Source organism: Aulonocara stuartgranti (assembly GCF_965226115.1).
Source record: "Aulonocara stuartgranti genome assembly, chromosome: 20".
Taxonomy (NCBI): Eukaryota; Metazoa; Chordata; class Actinopteri; order Cichliformes; family Cichlidae; genus Aulonocara; species Aulonocara stuartgranti.
Genome location: NC_138956.1, coordinates 18,043,712 through 18,068,680, shown reverse-complemented (window position 1 = coordinate 18,068,680; position 24,969 = coordinate 18,043,712). Strand labels below are relative to the sequence as shown.

At 40.9% G+C, this 24,969-nt stretch overlaps 1 protein-coding gene across 5 annotated transcripts in view; it reads right to left on the bottom strand.

Annotated features, from left to right (window-relative positions):
• atp2b3b (ATPase plasma membrane Ca2+ transporting 3b) overlaps positions 1–17,204 on the bottom strand; it is a 106,027-nt gene extending 88,823 nt beyond the window's left edge. For 3 of the 5 annotated variants that reach the window (XM_082517602.1, XM_082517598.1, XM_082517600.1), the window contains exons 1-2: positions 16,623–17,204; positions 6,728–7,514 (exon numbers count right to left, since the gene is read on the bottom strand). In XM_082517602.1, the coding sequence (XP_082373728.1) occupies positions 6,728–6,977 (250 nt within the window). In that variant the 5' untranslated portion in view covers positions 6,978–7,514; positions 16,623–17,204. The remainder of the gene's footprint in view (positions 1–6,727; positions 7,515–16,622) is intronic. The other 2 variants (XM_082517599.1, XM_082517601.1) reach the window with 1 other exon arrangement.
• Positions 17,205–24,969: the final 7,765 nt, after the last annotated feature.

The window sequence follows — 24,969 nt, the reverse complement described above, 5'->3', positions numbered from 1 at the left end:
ACAAAGCATTACCAATTAATGCATTAATGTACTCACATTACATTTTTCTGTGACACAATAATGATGCCAGTATGTCACATGGTCACATAATGTAGAATTATCAGCTTCATATATTAGAAGAAAAACAGAAGAAAATCAACTATTTTTATCTGGATTTACATAACATACTTCTTTTGAGTGGAGATATGCACATTCCTTCAAATTTGTTACCTAAAAAGACAATAATGAGATAGTTATACGTGCTGTTATTGGGATACATATGTGGAACAATAGGATGTCAACTGGCTATTACAAGGCAGTGTATCTCAGGCCATGTTGCAGAATAAGGCTATATAAGTAGCAGCGGAACGAATTACCTTCTACAGTGACCAAACAGAAAAATAATGTCATTTTTACTACTTAGCATTACATCTATTTTTCTTTTTTTTTTGCATTGCAACCGCACTACAGTACTGCACAGTATTAATATTGGGCAGTGGGCACACCTCAGGTTTGAGGGGTGTGTTGGCTGCTAATCTCCATGGCAAACTAATGACTTCAACCTAACAATGACAACTTACCACATCCCTGTGGGTTGTGAACAAAAATGGCCATTGTGCACATCAATTAACTTTCACTACTGTGTCATGATAAGCGACAGTTTATTACACACTGAGAAGAAGGACTGATGTCCAAATTTAAAGCCTTGTTTTCCTGTTACTATGATGTTGATCAGTCTGAGCAATTTGTCTAATGCTCAACTTGTGTACAGTTGTACACAACTGTACACAAGCTTCTTCTTTATAGTTATAAAGAAGACAAAGCAAAAGAGGAGTAATGTTGTTGGTGTAGCTAGGTCGAACTGAGACGGCATAAACAGGCAGTAAACCATAAAACACTTGGTTGCCATTGTCTATTTATATCTTTTTCTGGACCTCGCTAGTTAACAACATTAAACATGACTGATACCCTTGTCTTTCACAAAATGGCAGGAGTTTGTGCCTCTGTAACGGCCTAATCTCACACGGTGCCCACCATGCCTCCAATAGCAGTTAGTGTGAGACTGGAGGCATGGTGGCTAATGTTAGTGGTTTAACTAACATTAAATATAACAAAAAGGTGAGATATCTGACAACAATGATGAACTTTTATTATTATTATTATTATTAACTTCACCTCCATCAACCGCCAAGTTCTCCCAAGATATTAACATGATTTGAGATATTATTTCCACATACTGAATAAAACATTCAGGTCATTTTGCAATTTTTAGTCATTATACATGCCAGAAAGGAGGAGCAGACCAAGGATCTGATCATTGACTAATGGCTTGTAATCGGGAAGTTGTTAACCAATGAGCAAGCAGCTTCACAGTCAGAGCCGCCATATTTGGTTTCAAAACACAAAGCTGTTGTTGCCAAAAAACACTCATCTTAACGCTTCAGAACGAGTTCTCACAAACCTATAGATGGCATTATGGTGGCTATATCCATCTTTTATACCATCAATGTTTAAATTTAGAATATTACATGAATATTGATATTATTATATATTGCTGATAATATATAATGTTGTAAATATGATAAACCATCAGCAACTCTGGCAAGTTACCGCCACCAGGCAAGTCAATTTGTTACATCACGTCTCCTTTCTCAAGCTGTCAAACTCAATTCTGTTGTCACCACTCTGGTCCATTAATTTGCTTGCCCACCTTCTGCAAGCCAGTTAGCTTTCTCTGTTCTCTGTGCCTTAATTCTGTGCTCCTCTGTCATTCTACCTTTCAGACTCTCATTCATGCCACCTGCCTCCCCATCTACACCTCATCATCTCTCCAGTCACTAGTATCTAGGCCCCAGGAGGTCCTGTCCTACTTCCTACCATTGTTGGACTCCACTCTGCTGCGTAGCTTTATCACAGTCTAATTATCAAATAGTTTATTACCCAAACTCATTGTTCCTTTAAAAAATAGTTTTAAGTTATTTCAAAACATCCTATTTATTCATTGTTTAAGTCCACAAATAATCAAACATTAGCGATAACTAATCTCCAATATACACCAATCCAACTTTTTCCAGTTTTGTACTGATGATATTGGCACTTTGGCTTCAGGTATCTGCTGATACCAAATACTGAAATCATACCACAAATAAATTAATAAGCCTAATTTATCACTGTTCTCATTAGTCGTTTTTTTATGATAAGCAACAGACTCATTAAACACCTCTTTGTAAATTAGCAGTTTAAAACCTAATATAGAATGCAGAAAAAATCACTAAAAAATCGAAATAAATTTGTCCCAATTTCAGCCTCTACTTATCTCAGTTTGAGAGTTTTTAGTGTGCAGCTCTTCACATCTAAGAAAGACAATGGCTAACTGAGTTGACAAAAGAGAGAAAGGAAAACACTGTTGGTGCTTTTCATTTGTGTCAATGCACTTTGCAGTTCATTCAAAACTACTTTAAACATGCAAAAACAAGCTGTAAGCCTAGCAGGTGTGAAAGACCTGCAAACTTGAAAAATGGGCAGTTAAAAAAAGCAAACGAATTCAAAGACAAAAAAACATAACAAAACATTTGTCAAATTTGAAAGCAAGGGCGTAGATTTTGCATGGACGGAAGGGACACGTCCCCACCAATATCCAGCGATTACTGAATCGTCCCCACCAATAATTTGATCTCTTCGAGTAAAGAAAAACAAAACCTATAGAAAAAAAGAAAAACGATCTGTCAACGTCTCGTTCACCTGACGGTGCAGAAAGAGTTAAATTACATTCTCTACTGGAGTCCTACCTCATGTGACAAATATGGCCAATGTGATTGGCTGTGCCTTTCAGGGAGCTCTGTTTAGTTTTATCAGCTGCAAGCCTGCGCTGCCAGGACCTGCAAGGAGGAGAGGAGGATGGCAGCAACAAGGAAGAAGCTGGATATAAGAGAGTGTTTCAAAGAAACCTGTAAGTCACTTAAAGTTAAGTTCACTCATAAAATGTGTCTGTCATAATAACGTTACAGGCTATGCTAGGCTATGGCCCACATCAGTCTAAAATTGTATGTAACCACGAATAACATGTTTTGGAAACTAACTACACAACAGGCATCACTATTAGTTATTTCAGTCTCCCAGAGTAGCATTTCTAATTTTGATTGAAACTGTCAGAGAAAACGGCAGCCTCGAGCGAGCCAGGATATTCGTTTACAGAGGCTGTTAACATTATATGTCTAACGTTAAAATGTTGGTGACACAATAATTTCATCCTAATGGCACTGACGTATTCATAGGGTTAATTTTTGAGACAAAATATCATGAGGTAGTTATGATTTTGCAAATATTCCACCTTGTAGTGCAGTTTGCACAAATAGTTTTAAAAATGCACTCACCCTACAAACATTACAGATGTGTGACTCATCAGCATGGTGTGTCTAAAATGTTGCATACCGTAATTTTGCTGAGAGATCTGTTACTTTGTGGTAATCTTAGATGAGTAGTTTTATGGACAAAAACCACCAGGTCATTCAGTGTTCCCTTAGTGCTAATGTATAAGAGATGTTGGTGTACTATAACTGAAGTAATGTTGTTAAGTCCTTAAAGTCATATTCTTTTATTGTCATGACTCTATTTTTATTTTTGTATGATACTTGATTTGTCTGGAATATGGCTGAAGTAAACTAAAGCCTAAAATACTTAGTCATTTGTTTAATAGTAATTTAACATTATATAATTCACATATAAAACTATGAATTTAAATTTTAAATGGTTTAAAAGCATGTAGAATAACATATGTAAGCAAGTATATTTCTCCTTTTTTATCAAGAAGCAAAAACAAAAAGGAAGAAAAAAAAAGAATCAGGGCAGGGTTCGGTGGCTGAATCATCCGTCCCCACCAATGCCAAAACCAAATCTACACCTTTGTTTGAAAGGCTCAAAAGAAATGACAAGCACATCCGTGGCCAGGTGAGGCCAGAACCCTGAGACTCAATGACACATTAAGCAGATAAAAGAAGTGTTGTACTTGCATTAGCTGTTTAATTAAACTCTCAAAAGGAAGTCCAAAGAGATCTAAAAGGAGGCCTTTATTATGCTGAAAAACCAAAATAAACCTGTCAATCTATTGGGTTCTCAAAAATAACAGTAAACAGGCTAAACAGTTAATACTTTTGTTAAGCCTCTTGAACTAAAATGGAAAATCTGTAAATAATAATAATAATAATAATAATAACAACAACAACAACAACAACAACAATATAAGAACAGATATAAGTTAAAGTACTTCTTATCTTGATGGCCTGAATGTATTACTTTAGTGAGTGAGGGTTTATAACCGTCCTGCAATCAACCCTAACTTCATGAATGTTGTGATGTTCAGTATTTGCACAAACCATCAAAATGAGTAATACAGAGAGGTATATTAAGGCTAACTTCACTGATGTGAATAAGACAGGAAAAACACTAAGCAAACACAGGTATAGCTGAACAGCTTCAACACCTGCGAGACAACATTTGGGCATCATAATAACTTTGAAAAGGATTTATTAAAGGTTTATTTTATTAGCATGTCCTGGTAACTGGCAGCCTATGAAAATGATTATTTTTCCTTTTGCCTCCTTGACTGTTAACAGTTGTTAGACAAACATAATAGACTTTCACCTAAACCACCCTTGCAGGTATACTGTTAAGAGATTGTAGTTCATCCATTTATTGATTTACTCTATCAGCTTCCCATTCACCCATCCAATATAATCCCATCATCCCTTCACCAATCAGACCATCCGCCCATATTCTCTTTACACGCACCTCAACCAGAAGCTGCCTTCCAAGGTCAGGATTACAACTACAGGAAAATGGAGGCACCAGCACTTAATTCAGAATTCATCTAACATGTGTTGCACTCATTTGTGTATTGATATTGCGCACAACAATAAACATCATTAGCAGTTTTAGTGTATGTTCGTAGCTTGTTAAAATAAAAGGTGGCTTTGTTCTAAAATGACTGGTGACCACACCTAATCTGTTTCTGTTGGCCAAATGATGCCAAATGATGATGAGACAGAATCCCCACCAGTGATGGCGTTACAACGGCGTTACCGTTACTAACAAGAAAATGCGGTGCGGTCGCGTTACTATTTTTCAACAAACAGACGGTTGAAACTGTCTTCAGCTTACCGCACCTTATATCAGTTGCATGGAAGTAGCTGTCCATGTAAGTAATCTGGGCGCTACAGCTTTAAACAGCTGCGCGCGGTCCCGCGGATGGCAATCACTTTCTGCCCGACGATCACTTTTTTGCACCACACCTGGAGCTCAGGGGGGCAAAACAATCGCATGAGTGCTGCTGCTTGACTGAGGAAGAATAAAGTAGTCGTGGTAAGCCAATCACATGACCCGTTCAAGATGACAAAGCAACAAGGTGATATATACCAGTTTTTAAATTGTGTTGATAGGCCACGTAAAACTAGAGTCATGATAAACAATATATACGAGTGTTTTTTTCCTGAATAATTTCGTCATGTTTACTGTTTAAGGACATCACTAGCAAGCACTCTCTGCATATGCCCCAAAAAAAACAAAAAAAACAAAAACAGCCCTTTCGTGGAAAAATACACCATGTCAACCAATAAAAAAATAATATGGAAACATGACATTTGGTTGTTTAGGAAGAGGGGGAAGATTGAGGAGTGACCACGAGAGAGAGAGAAAGAAAGACAGCAGAAAAAGAGAGAGAGAGAGAGTTTTGAGATGTGAGAGATTTGTGACGTTTAGCGTGTTTGGAGTGTGTAGTTAATGTGTTGTCTTGTGTAGTTAGCGTGTAGTGTTGTGGATAGTTTTGTGTTGTGTGTCAGAACAATGAGGCGACTGCTGTCTCCAGATAAAAAACAGGATGAGTGACACACCTGCTGCTGTCAGACCTGCAGGTATCAGGTTGTGATGTTCTCCTTTATAGTGGACAGAAATTATTTTTTTGGGAGTGGCACAAATAATTTAGGTAGCATCCTATTGAATGCAGAACAGCTGATTGTTATGTAAATAGTTTGAAATGGTTATTAAAAAATGGGGTAAAAGGTAAATGGCTGCTAATAACTTTGTTGTTTGCAAAACTTGTGCATATGATTTTAAAATTGACAATTTATATTTACATTTAAAGTTCTGAAATATGATTCATTAAACATATTTGTGGTTGTTTCTACTTGGATTTTATGTTTTTTGTCTGATTTTAGATCAATTGTGTTAATACAGTATGTCAAAATGAAAACATAACTGTAAATTCAGACACGCGAGGTTGTGCTGAAACAGATGATACCAAACAAGGCAAAGTAAATCGTTTTTAAAGGAGAAATGTAGAGGTAAAATCAAAAGTGGTTAAAATGGCCAATTATACCCTGGACCCCAGAGGGTTAAACTTTTTTTTATAATGCGGTAGTTACTTTTAAAGTAATTAATTACTTTTAGAATCTTGTAACTCAGTTACTAACTCAGTGACTTTTTTGAAGAAGTAACTAGTAACTATAATTAATTACTTTTTCAACGTAACTTGCCCAACACTGATCCCCACTGATGCACTGGTGCCTGTGTTTGACTCCAATCAAGAGTACAATCTCATTCATCCTCCATCTTCTGCTCTATAAATTCATCCAACCAGCAACCACCTACTCATCCACTGTACCATTCCTCCACCAGCCCATTCATCCATCTAGGCACGTCTTCTTTTGTTATCAATTCTTCCCACTGAACCATTTCTACACCCATGTCTGCTCACCATCAGTGGTATTGGACTGTAGTCGCCGGCAGAGACCCTCTGTGTCTCCATAGCTGTCCTCTATCTTCTGTAGGGCATCAGCCCCTCGGAGCTCCATCAGCTCCCTGAGCTCCTTCACTGTGACCCCAAAGTCTCCCCCTGCATGGCTGCCATCTGCCCTTCCTCCTCCTCCACCCCCACCTCGTGTCCCTTTGGGGTAAAACTCCACAGCGCTGTTTGCCATTTCACCCATTGTGGCTGTTGTTGACATGTCAGTAAAAGGTTTTGTGTGTGTGTGATTTTCTTTCTCTCCGTTGTCTACTCAGGCCCCCTTTGGTTTGGATTCTGGAGGGTTGTTCATGTGCTCAACAGTCCTGTTTCTGACTAAATGTTTTATTCAAAAATGATTTTATATCAGGGTAATATGTATTTTTTTCACTTTAATGTCTTGGCAATAGTCTCTCACTGCTCCTTTAAATCTCCATAACTGAAGAAGGCTGAAGAGGAGGATGAGGGGGTGAAGGACAGCGAGCAGGGCCACTTCAGAAGCGTGACATCTGAATGAATCCAGCTTTCTCTTCCGTCGTCTCCTCTGCGACTCAACTCTTTCCTTGTTTCTGTCCCCCTCCCTCCAGAGTCACGGCCAGTCCATGGACAGGCGCAGGTACGGTCAGGTGGACCAGCTGTTGGGCTTACTGATGGGGATGAAGTGATGATGAATGGATGGAGAGAGGGGCGATCAAGGCAAAGGCAGCTGATAAATAAGAGACAGGATGTGGAGCCAGTTCAGAGGTAGCTACACCAGGACCTAAGAGCAAGAGAGAGAGAGAGAGAAATTACCAGCCTGTTCTACTAGTCTCAGTCATTGAGATTACATCAAATCATTTCTCGGGGCAAGTCGGCAGAGTCAGATGCAAAACTGGTGCTTTCTATGCAATAGTTAAAAATGAAAGCATTAATCTTAACATAAATAAATGTACAAAGAGGAAAAAGTCACAATAAAACCCTGAAACGCAAAAACCAAAGATCATCACCCATATAGTGTTACGTTCCCCTGAGGGGTCTAGGCAGTTAAGGGGAAGTAACAAAAAGTGTCCAGGTCAGAAAAAGGAGTCAAGGAGGCAAAAGGGTTAAATTAAAGAGTTTTATTAAAGTAGCTCAACTAAAAGAGACGGACAAGCCGCTATCACCATTTAAGAAAACAAACAAAACTCAGGCGTTGGTCAATAAAGTAAACCCTATGTCAAAAAGAGAGAGCAGCTCACTAACTGCAAATATACCAAACACTCAGCTCACTAGCTGCAACCACACTAATGGCACTCTGGCCCAGAGCTCACCTTTCCCTGGGCTTAAATCTCTTTAATTACTGACGAGAGTCAGCTGCACAAAAGGGAAAGGTGGCACCTCAGGCAGAAGAGGTGGTGGGACACGCCCACACAGGCACCTTCAGGAGGAGGCCCAGCTAGGGCCGTAACACCCCCTCCCATAAATACAAACCCGTGGTTTGTCACATAATTATGATAACCAAAACAACTAATCAAGTCCGTAACCGTTGCATCACCAAATTGCAGGCTTTCCACCTACCAAACCCCATAGCAACGGTTAGGCATTGCCTGCGGAAGCTGCCAACCCCATCTCAATGGGTTCATAATACGGACTGAGGGTCGCCGCAGACCCTCAAAATAGTGTCCCATGTGATAGCCAGGGCTTGGAACGATCACATGTGGAGAACCCAGGAGGCAGCTAGCAGGCTTTACTGAAACACAGACATGTTTGTTAGCAAGGGATGCAGGTCTGAGGGGTGGTTTTATACATGATCTTTCTCCCTGCAAATCATTTTGAGGACCGGAGAACCACGACTAACTTTTCTCAAAGCAGGCCCTTTTTGCTTTGAGTGGGCTTTCTGTTTGAGTTTCAATTTCAAACAGTTAGCAACGAGGTGTCCAGGTTTGTGGCAGAAGAAACAAAGCTTCGTTTTGGGTCTCGAAACCACAACTTTTTCAGCCTTGTTAGCTGGCCCACTCTTACCTCGCCAAGATGTACTATGGCACAGAGGGGTATCACATTCTACAGCATTTATTTTATGACTTAGGGTGAACTCATCTGCCAGTGTGGCAGCCTGCTGTAATGTGGAAACCCTTTGTTCACTTAAAGAAAGAGCAATACACTCAGGAACAGAGTTTTTAAAATCCTCCACAAGCATGAGCTCACGTAACGACCCCAAACTGTTAACCTGGCTTGCAGAGCACCACCTACCAAAACGCTTTGCCTTCTCCTGAGCAAAGTCAAGGTAGGACTGACCCTGTGCCAACTCCAAACCTCGAAAATGCTGCCTATAGGCCTCAGGTACAAGCTCATCGGCTAGGAGGACGGCACTTTTAATCTTTTCATAAACTAGGCAGTCATCCCCGGACAGACCAGAACAAGCTTCCTGAGCCCTACCTGTGAATTTACACAGCAATATCACCCCCCACACGTCTTCAGGCCACTGTAATGCAGTTTCTATGCTTTCAAACACACTGAAGAAGCTCTCAACACTGGATTCACAGAAAACGGGAACCAGGTGGATGTTATTACTTACAAACAAGCTTCTAGACACCTGTGCACTGATAGCCGTATCATCCATTTCGGGGGCGGAGATATAAGCTGGGGATGAGCTGTGAGCAGTGTGGGGTGTTCTTGGTGTGTAGTTATCCTGCCTGAAGTGTGGAGTTGTGGAAAGAGTATAGCTGCTTTAGGTGAGAAGTGTGGGCTTGTGGGCCTCGGCAGCAGTAAAGCTAGCTGCTGCTAGTGATAGGGTGAGCTTGTGGGCCCCTGGAAGTGCCTCCTCGTGGTGTGGAGTTTTTGTTTGGTTGTTGTGTTCTTTGTTGTTGCAACCTTTTTTTCCCTTTTTCCAAGTGTTATTGGTAAAACGGCGTTGCCGGCTCTTTATGTTAAGATTATCTATAATAAAGACTATTTTATTTACCAAAAACACCTGTCTTTTTTCCTTTCATTCTGTTCTGGACTCATTTGTTACTGGTCCCCTCACTCGCATGCCTAGACCCCTTCGGGCGGACGTAACACTGTTAAAAGATTTTTTAGTACAACTTTGGTAAGCCACACTGCTTGATGGATTGTCAGAGCATTACAGCTGCCATAGTGAGGATCTTCGCGGAGTAATCTGGGTCCAAAACTCCATCCTGTTCAGGTCCCAAAGTCAAACGAACACTAAGAGTTAAAAACGGTCTAAATTATTTCATCTTTAAGAAAATCATCAGCGTTGCTGCTTTATCGGGTGTAACAATTAAGTTTAACATCCATGCATCCATGAAAACAGAATTTATTAAATTTAACGGAGTTAGAAGTTAACAGGAAGTTAGCTCGCTAGTTTACACCTAAACATTTCATACCATGTTCTGACTGAAAGATTTTTGAAACTAATTAAAACGTACAGCTCTGCTACCACTTCCAACATAAATGAAGACAGAAAACTAAACAGCAGTGGCGTTTTCAGGGTTACTGAAGTTGGACTACCTGGTATATAATATTGTGCTATGTGATTGCTAGCGACACAGCTATGTTAGTATAACATTAGCACAGTGAAGCTGGAGGATGAACGCCAACTTTTTTTCCACTCAATAAAAGTTAACGTGAGGGATTCTGGTGGTTGGGGACAAATGCAATCGCATAGCAGGATGCTATACACGGGCCAAACTTCAGTCAGGAGAACAACTGAGATTACTCATCCACAATACGAGGTTAGTTATTAATATACTGCAACAACATGGGAATAGAACAGCTGCGAGAGAATTCAACATTAATGAATCAATGTTACGGAAGTGGAGGAAGCGCAGTTTTTGGCTTTCCCCATATTTCAAAAGTGCTTCATCTCTTTGCTATGACTGTCGCCCGCCATAATTTGCAGATGATAATGGTTTTAGCCGCTGCGATGCTTTCGACCAAAACAGGTGCAGCTTGATGACATCATCAACATTGCGCTATCGCGATAGAGTGATATAGTCAAAATCTCTATCATTGGCCAAATTTATATCGTTTCTATCGTATATCATTTATATCGCCCACCCCTACTGTAGACCATTGTCAATCAATCTCGTGCCGTGTCTCCTCTACAGTACAGAATGCGTTCAGCTTGTCAAATTTACATAAATCTTCGATCGCTAGCAGTGTGACTCTGAAGTGCTGTACTGTATGTCTGTAAGTTTTCTCCCCAACAAACACAACAATGTCGTGTTTTGCACCGTCAAAGGCAACCGCGGGTGCCTTGGTTTCATTCTATAATACTAGAGTAATTTTTCTACGAAGGTTTGAACTTTGAGTGTTTAAACAAGTGAGAAAAGTGTGAAAATGCTCATGCCTGTCTGAGAAAAGTGTATAATGTGTGTAATGAGGAGTTTTACAGCCTATAATTGTAAAAAATAAAGTTGGCTACTTCGCGGATTTCACCTATCACGAGTTATTTTTAGAACCTAACTCCCGCAATAAACGAGGGACCACTGTAACACTCAAAGGTTTTGCTTTAGTTTGCTATTTATACCCTTGTTATTAATTTAAAATACAGTTGTTGCAGTACATTTATAATGTTCAGCTTCTGACAGAAATAATATTTAAACCATAATTGACCTTATATTTTCACATCTCACTTAAAATTAAAAAGGAAGAGGAAAAAGTCATCCTTGTATTTTATATCATGACATATATCAATATGAAAATAGTTAATTGTTTTCCATATCTCCCAGCCCTACTCTGGTGCGTTGTTGCTCAGTACTTCTCTGTCCTGTCCATGTTACTGAGCCACAAGCTGTGGGACAGAGAGCTTTTTATCGAAGATGTAAAATATTGGTCCCAAATTCAGAGCTCTTTCCTCCCTTTCCTTAAAGTGGGTCTGAGAGGGTCTGCTCATTTCAAACTTAATATGCTTAATCTCTACTGTTTACTGTGTGTGTACTCTTTCATGCTTCACAGTTAGGGCTGCTCAATTAATCGAATTTTAATCTCGATTACGATCTGGGCTTTCAACGATCATTAAAAATGACTGAGCCGATTATTAGCCCCTCCCTCGTGCTTTACTCTCGCGCTGCTCCGTGTGGCAAATCGAGCGCACCTCTCTGCGCACCTCTCCGCTGCTCTTAATTGTCACAACAATTAAGAGCAGCGGTCCCCAACCTTTTTTGCGCCACGGACCAGTTTATGCCCGACAATATTTTCATGGACCGGCCTTTAAGGTGTCGCGGATAAATACAAAAAAATAAAACGAGTACCGGTACCGAAAAAAAGAAAATTTATTCATAACACACGTGAAAAGACCAAGGAAAACCGAGTAAACGATAAAAACGATAACAAAATAACGCTGAAAACCGATAAAAACCCTGAAAACCATACGTTTCACACCTGAGCCTCAACTCTTGCGGCCCGGTACCAAACGACTCACGTACCGGTCCGAGGCCCAGGGGTTGGGGACTGCTGATTAAGACTACCCGAGGGAAGCTCGGAAAGCTCGGAAAGCTAAGCAGAAGTTATTTGGAGAGGAGAGTGACTGCTGTTGGTTGAAAAGAGAGGTAAAAAAAACTTCAGTGGTGTGGAAACATTATGGGTTCGCGGAGTCAGACGTGGATCAAGTAGACAGAGTGTGTAAACGTTGCTACAGAGCAACACTGCAAAGTTCACTAAACATAGATGTTTGCATTTTTCATTTATTTTTTATATTGCAAACATTTGCACACTATTTTATATTATTTTTTGACAATCTTTAAAGTCATTATTCAATACATTGTTATTGTTAAATAAATATCGTCAAATAATCGAGATCTCAATTTCAGTGAAAATAATCGTGATTATCATTTTTTCCATAATCGAGCAGCCCTATTCACAGTTCAGAGTAATCTTACACTAATCATTTATGAAGCTCCTCAGCTGATGCTGATCTAAAATAATCTGTTTTCAGTCCCCTACCGCTCCCTTTCAGATAATTTTCTTCTGATTGGCTGCCCCTCACAAAGTTTTATAAAGTCATGTGAATAAGGCTTATATGCGTGCCACCAGACCTACTCTCACTGACATCACACAGAGTCAAACAGAAAACAAAAGACTGTGTCAAAGTACGTGAGTGGAGCAGTCTGAATCCTGAGCTTTTCACTCAGACCGATTACTTACATACGATAACCACATTAATTGAAAGACTGGCTATGTTTTACAGTATCATGCACCTTTGGAACAGTATACAGGGAACAGAAATACGGGTAAAGCAGAATAGACCCATTTAAAAACAGAGCACTGCAGTTTTTTATTTCTTAAAGAGGACTAAACTGATGTTTTACAGAGAACTATTTACAACTGTGGGTCAAAATGCGAATGTGTGCAAACGTGGGAGAGCATGTCACCCAATGTAACACTGTGCCTAAATAGCAATAGTGGGGGTTTTTTTCTACAGCCATCCATTCTCTAACTTCTTTACTTCACAATAGAGGACTTCACACAAAGTATGTGTGAGACGTTATTCTTTAATTCTACCACTCAATAAAATAGTTTTGTATTTACAGCACTGCACTGTTTTAGCCCTACTATCCCCGGGAATCTTGTCCTGCATCATACATGGGGTCACCATATGGTTATAGGGCAGCCACATGTCCTACTGTAGAGCCCCTTGATGTAGTTGGGAGGTCTGTGATTATTAATGTCGTGGGAACTCACTGAATTTGCAAGTAATTTTAGCTGGTTTGGTTTTACATCAGATGGAATTTTCTAATCCCATCCCTAATGTAATAGCCCCAGCGAACCGCTGGGGCTATTACATTAAAAAAGGGGGAAAAAATTTGAAAAAAAAAAACTGAAAACGCCACTGGTGGGGAAACTAGATATATTCTTTTTCCTGCTTTGGATATTTTGATATTTTTGTGGGACTTCTAAACAGTAAGCTACCCTGTCATACTCCGGTAGTATTAATTTAGACCAGTTGAATACACTACATCTGGAATTTCCTGAAGTGAGCTCCTCATCTTAATCTATTGAAAAACAATTTCCTAATCACTGACATGTTAACCTATCTCTGGGACAAATTTCATTAAAATAAATCTGACACCAACAACACTCAGCATCGCCTAGGACAGCAGCACATTCCTTTCTCTTTCCACTGCACCAACACTAACGAAGCTTCATCCTGCATGAGCAAATAGCACCACCTTTAACTATTCTCAGCATCACACATGACACATCAGATTCTTTTTCCCTATAAGAGTATTTTACATGTGGACGAGCAGAAAAAACCCCAAAGTGAAACTGATTATTAATTCCTTTTCTCCTCCCTCCTCTCCACTCTTCAGTCTCTGCCTCTTGCATCTTCTCCCTCCCCTTTTTCTTCTCTTCCCTGTCATGCTTCTATCCTGACTGAGAGTGTTAGTTTATGACTGAGTCACCCTCCTTTGCCTTTGAAGCTTCTTCTTGCTCTATATCTATCTTTCTGCTCCATCTATATGGTTTTACCACCTTTTTGTGTTCTTCCATTCTGTGTCTTGTGGTGTCTCATTGCTTGTTATTATTTTTACCTATTTTTACCTCCGCCCCAATCCCAACACCCTTTTCTTGCTGCTCTCCCCGTCTACCTGCTTCCTGCTACTGCAATCATTTATTTAGTCAGCCAGTTGCACATTTTCTTATCCAGCCTGATGTCTTACTCACTGATTCCGTCTGATTTTGTAACAGTCACGTAACAAACAGCTTCTGTTCATCGTCCAAACTACTGCACCCAACTCTGAATGTGGCCTTCTGCTTGACTCAGCTTTGATGTGTGCAACACACAAGTGCATGTAAGGCTGCATTACATACATAGCAAAAAAAGAGAAGCACTTTGTTTTGTCATGCATTTCTAACTCTTATGCACACAAACCTTTAGGCACAGGATGCAAGCATCACAAATGGACAGTAAGCACACAAAGACACAAACCCTCATGCCCAGAGACATCAATTATATGATCTGTCATGACGCACACAAATGTGTCATACACAACAACGCTTTCAAAATAAGAGAGTCAGCAAAGGGGGTAGGGGTGTCCTGTCCTGACTGAAAATGTGTCTGAACATGAAAAGAGTCAAACAAAAGGTCACCACAATTGTCAGCAGCCTGTCCATTTATACTGAATGCTGGACCTGCTTGTCCACACACTATCCCTTAGAGGGTTGAAGCAATTTTATTTTTTTTAAAAAGAGAAAGTGTCTGTTCTGTTCCCTCTGGTGTTTTCTCTTCATTGCAGCAGCAAGGAGGTTGAGAAGTGTGCAGAAGACACAGGAGAGAAGATCCTCATGGGATTTGAATTCGGGCCAGGAGGTCCATGTATGCTTTCTGACTTTGTATGTGTGTGTGAGTATGTGTTTATGTGTTGTGTGTGGTGGATAGAGGCAAACCAGGCTCCACAGACTTGAGCATGTGTAACTGAATAAGTTTGTGTGCAGCAGTGTGTTCACGTTTCTAAATCTTGTGCACACTGTTGTCATCTGTGGTGAGATTGTCCACATTCCATGTATGCGAGCGTGTCAGTATTCCCTATAGCTCGCTGCAGTCCACCTGTGCACCTGCAGTCCTACTTTCCGAAAGGCCCTCTGGTGGGGCCTTTGTATCTGGGCAGCTGCCTGCCTGGCTTGGTGCCAGTCACACTTCTGTTATTCCCCAGTGGGAATAGCACACTTAGAATTTAACACAGTCAAGAGGCTGAAGCCATTAAAGGTGGGCCGCCAACAGGGCTTAGATATCCACATTACGGTAGAGCCCGTTAAAGAAACAGGATAATGATGAGGGGGGTGGGGATGGAAAACGTTTGAGAAAGACAACAAAATGTGGGCATAAATTAGGGGAAAGAAAGAATGAAAGAAAATGGCCTAGTGATAACTAGTTAATGGGTACTATCGTGTATCCATCTGTATCCATCACATCCAGCATTGATATACTCAAGGTATCCCATGTCCTTCCCACATGAGCGCATATACATCTCCACCCACCCAAAGCTAAAGTCACATTCACACACATTACTAATTCTTGGTGCACCTGGAACTGCCTCATGCAACAGTGTATTTCCCATTCAAAACGACCTTTCCTGGTCACCTTCACACTTACTCAAGCTTCATCTCTCGGCTCATCTTCAACACATACAGCAACAAGAGGAGGTTATGAATAAAGTCGAGACACTTACACGGCAGGCCCGCTCAAAGGCAAGGAGAGACAGAGTGAAGCCAGTGGTGCGCCACTAGCTTACCCGATGTCCCTCCGCAAGGTTACTGGCCCGGCCACCGCCGGCCCACTCTGCCTAACTCACACCCACGCGACGCCGGGCGACATGTGAAGATCCCTTGGGCCACGGATCATTACCGGATCAAAATGAAACCTCTCCGCAGTTGGCGCTGCAGGTGCGATGCGCCGTAACCGAGACAAACAACGTAACTGATCCCAAATAGCCCTTACATGTCTGCTGCATACAGCGCCCGGGAAAGGCAAGAGACAGGCGCGAGAACAGCGCGTGCTGCTCGGTGATAATGTGGGACTGTAGCCCTTCATCAACTGACACGGGACACGGATGAGTGGACGGATGGAAGGATGAATATATATGTAGATTTACACACGCGTGTGCACGCACATCGGCGCGTAGACGCGCGTACACGCAGGCACACACTTCCTTATAATGTCATAGCGCTGCTCGCCAGGTTATTATGGTATGCTCTACTGTATAGGCTTTATTATAGCTGTGTAAGGCCTGCGATGACAAATGCCACATCAGGCCATGTTGCATATTCTGTAAGCCCGTAAAAACCTCCCGACATGCGAGTAACGAATCACAGCGAAAGCAGCACATCTTCCCCATTAAAAAGGCGCTCGGGTACCCGGGGTAAATAACAGTGACGCACGCGAGCACGCACGGACTCATCGACTCACCGTCCAGGCCGAGCTCAAGGACATCAGCATCAGCGCGCGGGTGGGGAGGCAGAATCCCCGTTAATCTGCGTGTGCGTGGAGCGGAGAATGTCCCAAACCGGATGAGAGGACACGGGGGGACAGGGAATGCGGCAGCTCCCGTTGCCTGGAGTCCGAAGGAGTGAAGGGATGAAAGTCGACGGCCGTGCGGGTGAATATTCCGCTCCGCGCGGTCACCTGACGGTTGGTCGGCGGAGTTCTGCGGCGGTTGGAGAGAGAGAGAGAGAGAGAGAGAGAGAGAGAGAGAATGCGCCGGTTGAGGGTTTAAACACCTCCGTTGTGGGGAGGGGGCGTCCGTGTGCCTGGACGAGGATAGCTACTCCCTGCTTTGAAAGCAGCTAATTTAACCAAATTCGGCGAACTGTGAAGGGCAGTGGGAGAAAAAGGAAAGAAAAGAAACGTGTGAGGAGAAGCTCATGCGACATCTTTGCAGGATGAGGAGGAGATTGAGCTGCTACCAGAGCTCGCGCGCACAGGAGCTCAGTCTCAGCATCCGTTAGAGGGGGTTGAGGAATGCTCTGTACGTCACCCCCACCTACTCGACTGCGTCATGACGACACCAGACACACCGCAACGAACGTTTTTCCTCTAGAGCAGTCTCTGTTATCAGTTGGCATCTAAAGCCATCTTTTAAAAAAATCCCAGCACGGGCACGCATTGATCTCAACATTACCTTTTAAAAATAAAGCTTCCAGTCGTTCACTTATAGACCTAAAGCCACAAACTAACCATTCTAATCCACTTCACCACTGTTCAGGTCCTTAATTTGGCTTAAATCGAGTTCTCCAAGTTACCAAAATAGGCAGCCATTTTGGTAATTTGGAGAACTCATTTTATGCCAAATCAACTAACGGCAAATCTTATAACAACGGAAAACATTAAAACTCTTATTCTGCAAACAGCAAAATATGTAATCCAGCACCTTTAAACAAAATGGCAATTAGTACTACATTTAAAGAACACGTGGATCAGATCCTGTCCATTTAAATTCACTACAATCTTTAGATGTCTGGCATTTGAGTTACGAACACTTTATACAGAAAGAACACCGACATTTTCCTTAAAGGTTTACATAAATGGTGTGGTGTTTGTGGTGATATGTTATTTTGCCAAATGTGTGCATTATGATATGCCTTCACTAGCTGGGACCACATCCTCATTTAGAGTTTCAGGTAGATAATGGTTAAGCAAGAATTAAGGCTGCAGTTTAAGGACAATCTTAGCTTCTGGGCCAGGCATAGCTTCATGTGCTAATGAAAGGTAAATGAGTTTTAAAAAGGGAGGGAGGATGTGCCATAAAAACAAGTAAAAACAACAAACAGCTTGTCTTTCAGGAGGTGGGGGGTCATATACAGACAGACAACTGGAAGGGGTGTGTACAAGGTGTTGGCCCACTCCTGAAATTCAGATAAATTGTCTCGAATTATTTTGTCTTGTCCATCCAAAGGACATTATTCCAGAAGTCTTGTGACTTCTTCACATGCAGTTTTGCACCTCTAAGCCATGCTGCCATGTTCTTTTTAGAGAGGAGGCTTTCTTCTGGCAACCCTTCCAAACAAGCCAGACTGGTTCAGATTTTTTGTTATTGTACTTTCATGAACTTTAACATTTAACATGCTAACTGAGACATGTGGAATCTGAGATATAGTGCTTGGGTCTTTCTGTTTTTGGGTATTTTTTTTCTCTCTCTGAGCATTGCATAGTCTGACAGGACAGCCAGTCCTGCGAAGATTGTGACATTGTTTTAACACACACCTGAATGCTCCATACAAGCAAACTGCCACAACTTCTTTTATAGAGGTGTTCACACTTGCTCGTTGAGTGCTCGATTAGCAGCACCTGGATACTAATTACCTTCTTAATTCCTGGCAGCACTAATGGTATACTTACCTTTCACAGGACTGCATAGAGTCCCGTTAACACTTGTTTTGTTGTTTATCATATTACTGTAGTAGCTCTGTTCCAGTCTTACTAACCAACATTTGATTGTATAGAAGTCTGTGAGAAAACAACACATTTTAATGACCTTGTATTGCCCCCTAAGTAAACAGTGTCCTGATGACTTTAAATTCTCTATAATGCCACACAATGTTTCAGGTAGGCCTGCTTTGTTGTAGAAAAGTTACTGTTACCAGCATGCAGAGTCATTTGGTTTCTTAGTTGCTCTTTGTTTCTAATTTCAAAACACCAAGAACGCAAAAGCTAAATTCTCAACTTAAAGCTCCAAAACGAGACTTCACTAAAGAACAGGTGGATAACTTCATTGTGTATAGTTTACAGTCAGATAGTTTTTTTTGTTTGTTTTTTGCTTAAGTGTGTAAAATCTTTAAACCTCTGCCATTTATTTAAATAAAGTTGTGAGCTTTGTTACAACTGCCAATCTGAAAACTGACCGAAAAGACAAACACTATGCGTCTTTGTTGTTACTGTTTTAATCTTAGTTTAGTACCAAATGATTGAAAAAATGGCACAGAAAATTTTCAGCAAGTTGTAATTATTTTTGATTGTGGACAGACCTACTGCCTCTATAAAAATGCATTAGAACATTTGTCTACTTTGTAGCAATACAACAGCTGTACTGTAATACAAAATTCCCTGTAAGGTGGCAGAGGGAACAAAATGGTGTCTGGGGAGAGCCAGAAATATGTCTTATTCTAATGTGTCACACATTCATCTTTAAGTTCACCTTTGCAAAGTAAGGGAAATGTTAGGCAGTCGGCCAAGCCGCTGAAAACCGTATAAGACCTACCTAGTACCATCTGAGGTCCTCCACTGCAGTACAGGATACTAATGAATATACCATGTTACTCTCCAACTTTAAACTTTAATACTTTAAAGCTAACATGCAGACAGTAGCTGTGCTTAACTGTGCTTGCATGCTTAAGCAATTTGCTTGAGCACCATTTGTATCCAGTTAATTAAAGCCCTTCCTGTTCTGTTTGCAGTGTGTGGTTCTGGGAAATCTCCTCTGGGGCACAGGAGAAGATGAGTTTATATTTCTGGAAGCAGCAGCAATTCTTATGACATGAATGGAAAAGGATGCCCTGTTATGTGGAGTGAGATCAACTGAAGAGACAAAGTGTTCTTTTCATGCAAACTCTATGAAGTCAAGTGCAAAAACAATTCTTTTCAGAGTCTGCACATACAAGCCCTGTAGATAGTGGCCTCCACACATTGGGAAGCTGGTCCACAGCTCATGTGTCTGGGTGAGAGGGACCAGAGTTAATCCCACTTTAGAAGCTGGGGGCTGTTCTTCTGTTCTCTGCAACTCCACAAAGCTCAGGAACTGTCCACTGTGCTGAAAGCTTGCATATCCTGGCGCTGAAGAACAGAGAGTCATATGTTCACTTCATGTAATCTCCAGCCAACACACACACGTACACCAGTCACCCAGACCCACACCACCCTCCCCCATCCACATGCATGGCTGCTGTTGTACAGCATTATACAGCACGCCAGTGTGAGGAGAAAGAGGAGAAATGTATTTATAGATGAATCAAATGAATTTATTAATAGATATCCTCTACACTGCAGGGAGATGGACCACAGACTGTCCATGCACGCACGCACACACACACACACACACACACACACACACACACACACACACACACACACACACACACACACACACACACACACACACACACATCTTGATGAAAGCTTTGGTGCTGATTTTATAGTTTCATCTTGTTATCTTTAATTCAAGTAAAGTCTTACGTCTTTATTTGAGGTTCACATTTGTGTTGTTAGCTCAATCACAGTTGAGAGTGATTTGCATTCCACATGATGAATGAGAGATAGTATATCTTGATTTCAGGAGTTGGTTCTCTGTCCATATATGACTCCCCTGTACTAAAAGCTGTTTGTTCTTGTTTTAGTGCCCCACCCTCCCTCCGTCCCTTTTTCAATTCATTTACCTCTCATTAGTACATGAGGATCTGGCTTGCCTGGGAGCCGGCGCCAGTCCCCTCTGAGCCCTTCCCCAAACTGCAGGCTCAATTCATGCACACACCATCTGCCATTATCTACTCGAAACACTGCCAAACCTAAACGTGGATGTGGTCCCAGGTAGTGAATTGTAATTCCTTTGCTGATCGTTTTAATCTAGCACCAGCCTCAGGTCAAAATTTTATCCTGTCAAATTCTGTACCTTACTGATAATTATCAACATGCTGGAGACATGCTTATGATTACAAGTTAACAAACAAGCTCCTGCTTCCATTTAAGTTTCATTTGAGTTTAATTAAATTTCCAAAAAATTGAGAAGCTGTAAAAATTTATATTGCAGAAAAGACAGTGCAAAGTCACATAGTGGAGCTACTGAAGTCTCCGAGGAACAAGACACAAAATTCTGATATGACGCCTCTTATTAAACAAACCTTTGTCATTTGTCATGATGTGGCAGGTAATTGAGGGGATCCAGTGAGTGAAATATGTTCATCTGCTTTAAAAAAAAAAATTAAAAAAAAGCATCTCAGCAGTAGATATTGTAGTTAACTCGTGCATTAAAAAAGAATAAAAAACAACAACAACAACATATTTTCTAGTCAGACTGAAAAGACGACTCAGGATATGATATCATCTGATGGATGATACAAATCTTTTTTTTGTAAATATATACTTTCCCACCTCGTACCAAATTTGAATATTATTCTTGACAACTGGATCACCAGCGTTCGTTTACAGGTTTTTCATATTAGCATATCCGCTCAAAGCATGGCTACATCCAAGTAAAGCTTCCAAGCTGCTGGCATGCCTAGAGACTCTTGGCCTTGAGTCTTAACTCTTAATAAATTATAACTGAAGATGTTTTTTCAGAACACTTTGTTTTTGTTATATAACATCTATTTTTACAAAGAAATGCTTCACATTTGAACAGTTTCTTTATAATTATATTCCCACTAAGAAAGGCTGTGTCTCATAAGGCCTTGACAGACCTTCAGCTGACAGTACGATGGATTTTTCTGTCTGCTGACCGATCCATCTTTTCATTATCGCTCTGTTTACACGAACGATGAATCATGCAAACTGCTCTTTTTGCTCCTCCCCTAAATACTAAGACCAGGCACACACGCACGCACACAAACTGACAGACAAACTTGCTCTCTTCAATCTATTGTCTGTGCATTAGGCATTTAGTGTGTTTAGAAGCACTTGGTTGATCTCTCATAGGTCTGAAGCTGAAGACTGCAGGGCTTTTATCAGGTCAAGGACACTCAGCTCCTAGACTGCAGGCTTGATACAGCTTCAACATCCCAAACTGTCATTTTGATATAAACACTCGTGCACATGGAGATGCACATGAACACAGCTGGTTGTGTGAGTGTGACCTTCTGACTTGCCCTCAAGCCCAGAGTAAAGGCTGAAGTGATGTGTAAACAGATCAGAAGTCGACAGAGGAGAGGGGAGGCCATCCAAGCAGGCTGGAGAGTGCTGAAGTGCGATACAAAGATAAACTCTCCAATCCTCCACTCGTCATTTTACCTTCATCTTTGCCTCCTTCTTCTCCTCACCTACCAACCTTACTTCCACTCCTCTCACATCCATCTATGTTGCTCTCCTTTCTCCCTACTCCTCTGCTCCTTCCCATCTGATGGTTAATTTATGGAGCCTGCCTGAACGTGCACCTTCTCCATTATTAATACAACATTAGGGAGACAGAGGGAGGAGGACAGCAGAAGGGAGGAGAAGCAGAGAAAAATGTGGGAGATGCAGGGACACAGGACAGACGGTGAAAACAAAAGCAGTGGAAGGAAGCTGAGGATTTGGGCAGAGGGATAAGTACGGAGATGGACAGGAACAGAGAGAGAAGAAAAACAGAGACAAGGAAGACAGGAAAGGAGCAACTGAGGAGAGAAGCAGACAGATTTTTCCCAGTACATGCACAAGGGGGGAAAAAAGCTGGAGTTAAACGAGAGTGACAGATGAGAAGGGAGAAAATGTGTCAAGAAGAGGAATGCTACATGACACGTGATGCTGTTGGGATGCATGCAATGTATCCTGCCCCGTGAAGAGAGGCAGAATGCACGAAGAGGACGAGGAGAGGAGGGGGGGAGGGGGGCAGAGACTCAGATGTGTCACAAATGATCATGTGACTATCTTCAACCTGGACAAACACACACGTACAGGCAGACCTGATTTTTTTTTTTGCAAGCTAAATTCAGGAAAGTAAGGTGCTCATCTGCTAAATATATCACATCTAAGAAGCTTTGAACAGAAGGAAGAAAAAAAAGACTTTAATAGTATCCACAATTTCAGTTTTCTCCTCGCACACAGCAGCAATGGCAACATACAGAATGTAAGGATGGATATATTCCATATTCATCTTATCATCAGTATATCTTCAAGAGATAATCACAACCAGCAGTGTGGCAGACATCCAAGCACAGTGCCAAACAAGAAGGAAGAAAACATACATTTCACCATATTGATTTATCTCAGTTTAGTGTTTTTCTGTAGTGTAGGTTCACAACAACAATCTTCTTATGGTGTTTTCTATTGGGGCGACCGTGGTTCAGGGGGTTGGGAAGCTCATCTTGTAACAGGAAGGTTGCCGGTTCGATCCTCAACTCTGTGTTTGTCATTGTGTCCTTGGGCAAGACACTCCACCTACTGGTAATGGGCCGCTGGCACGATATGGCAGCCTCGCTTCTGTCAGTCTGCCCCCAGGGCAGCTGTGGCTACAACTGTAGCTTGCCTCCACCAGTGTGTGTGTGTGTGAATGAATATTAGTGCATGGGTGAATGAGACATGTTGTATAAGAACCAGTACATTCACCAAAGGATTCAGGAATACCTTGAGTAAGAATAGGATCCACAAGTTTTTCATTTATTTTGGATTTCCTCTAATCCACACAAGATAAAAGTATACATATATACCCAGGAAAATATCTGGCTAATTGTTAAATGTCCCTTGAGAAGTTGCACATTGACCAGATGCTTCTGGTAAGCCATCAACAAGCCTCTGGTATTTGCTGGATATTTGATACAATTTTTCAGTAGGGTTGAAAACGGGGCTTTGGGAAGGCCATTCCAGCAAGTTAATATTAGCCTGCTTTATCCAGTCCAAAACCAGTTTTGGTGTGTGTTTGGAATCACTGTTGAAACACTAAGTTGAATTCAAGTTTCAACTGTCTAGCCATTGATTTGAGTTAAAGGTATTAAAGATGTACAGATGAGGATTACAGAATTTGTAGCCCTCTATGAAGATTTATTGGTAGTTAAATATTTTCCAAGTCCTGTTAAACAGAGCAGGGAATTTTTGACATAGCTTTCCCAAACATTGTAGTTTTATTTTGGATACTTTGATTATTTTTACTCTGCTTACTGAAACAAAATATTACACAAAACCCCCAAACTACCAGCGCGAAAAATTATTAGCCACCTGACGCTAATGGTTAACTTTATATGAGTTTGCTAAATAACAACTTGCAGTCATTTGTTGCAGTATTGAAATGCATCCGAATACTAACAGCGAGAAGTCCAATCATTAGGTGATGCATTTTGAACAAGCACTTGGTGATAAGTAAAACTACATTTTAACAGGAAGATAGGTACAGCAGAACCAGCCTCAGAGAGGGAAAAGCAGTGTGCCTAAAAAAAGTTGGTTGGTGAAGGAAAGACAAGAATATGAGGACTGAGGACCAAAGAAAAGTGACTTCACAAACAGTGTTGACATATTTTCTTTTATTTATTATTAACTTTGTTTACTGGTATTTGTTGCCATAAAAACAACTGAACACCTGTTCAAGTCACATTAGGTGACACAATGCAGTGAATCAAGCATTTTTGAAATGTAAGAAATTACATTTAAGACTTGTTGAGGACTTATTTATATACCAAACAGAATGAAATTTAATCCCTGCTTCATGATCAAACCTTCTAAAGAATCAAGACATCACTAAAATCCAGTAGGGATTTACAGAGAGCAAAAATTGCTTTAATTTTTTTCCAGTACTTCCCAGCAGTCTTAGATAAAACAAAGCATTTCAGTTGTGAGTCGAGATGGTTATATTTAGTATTGATGGAGATTTTTCAGTCCTTAACCCTAAAATGAGTAATAGGTTTGCCATTAACTTCTGCATACTCACTCTTGATAATTAAAAAAAACAAAACAAACAAACAAACAAACAAACAAAAAGCCGCTCTTAAATTGGACCTATTCTGCTCATTTCCAGTTCAGTAGTAGTATTATTATTTGACTAAAGGAATTTCATATGCCCTTACAAGAAATAAGTGGAACATGATTTAAAAAAAATATACTTCTGCCAGGTTTCTCATCATTGTAGAAGTTAATCAAATGAATT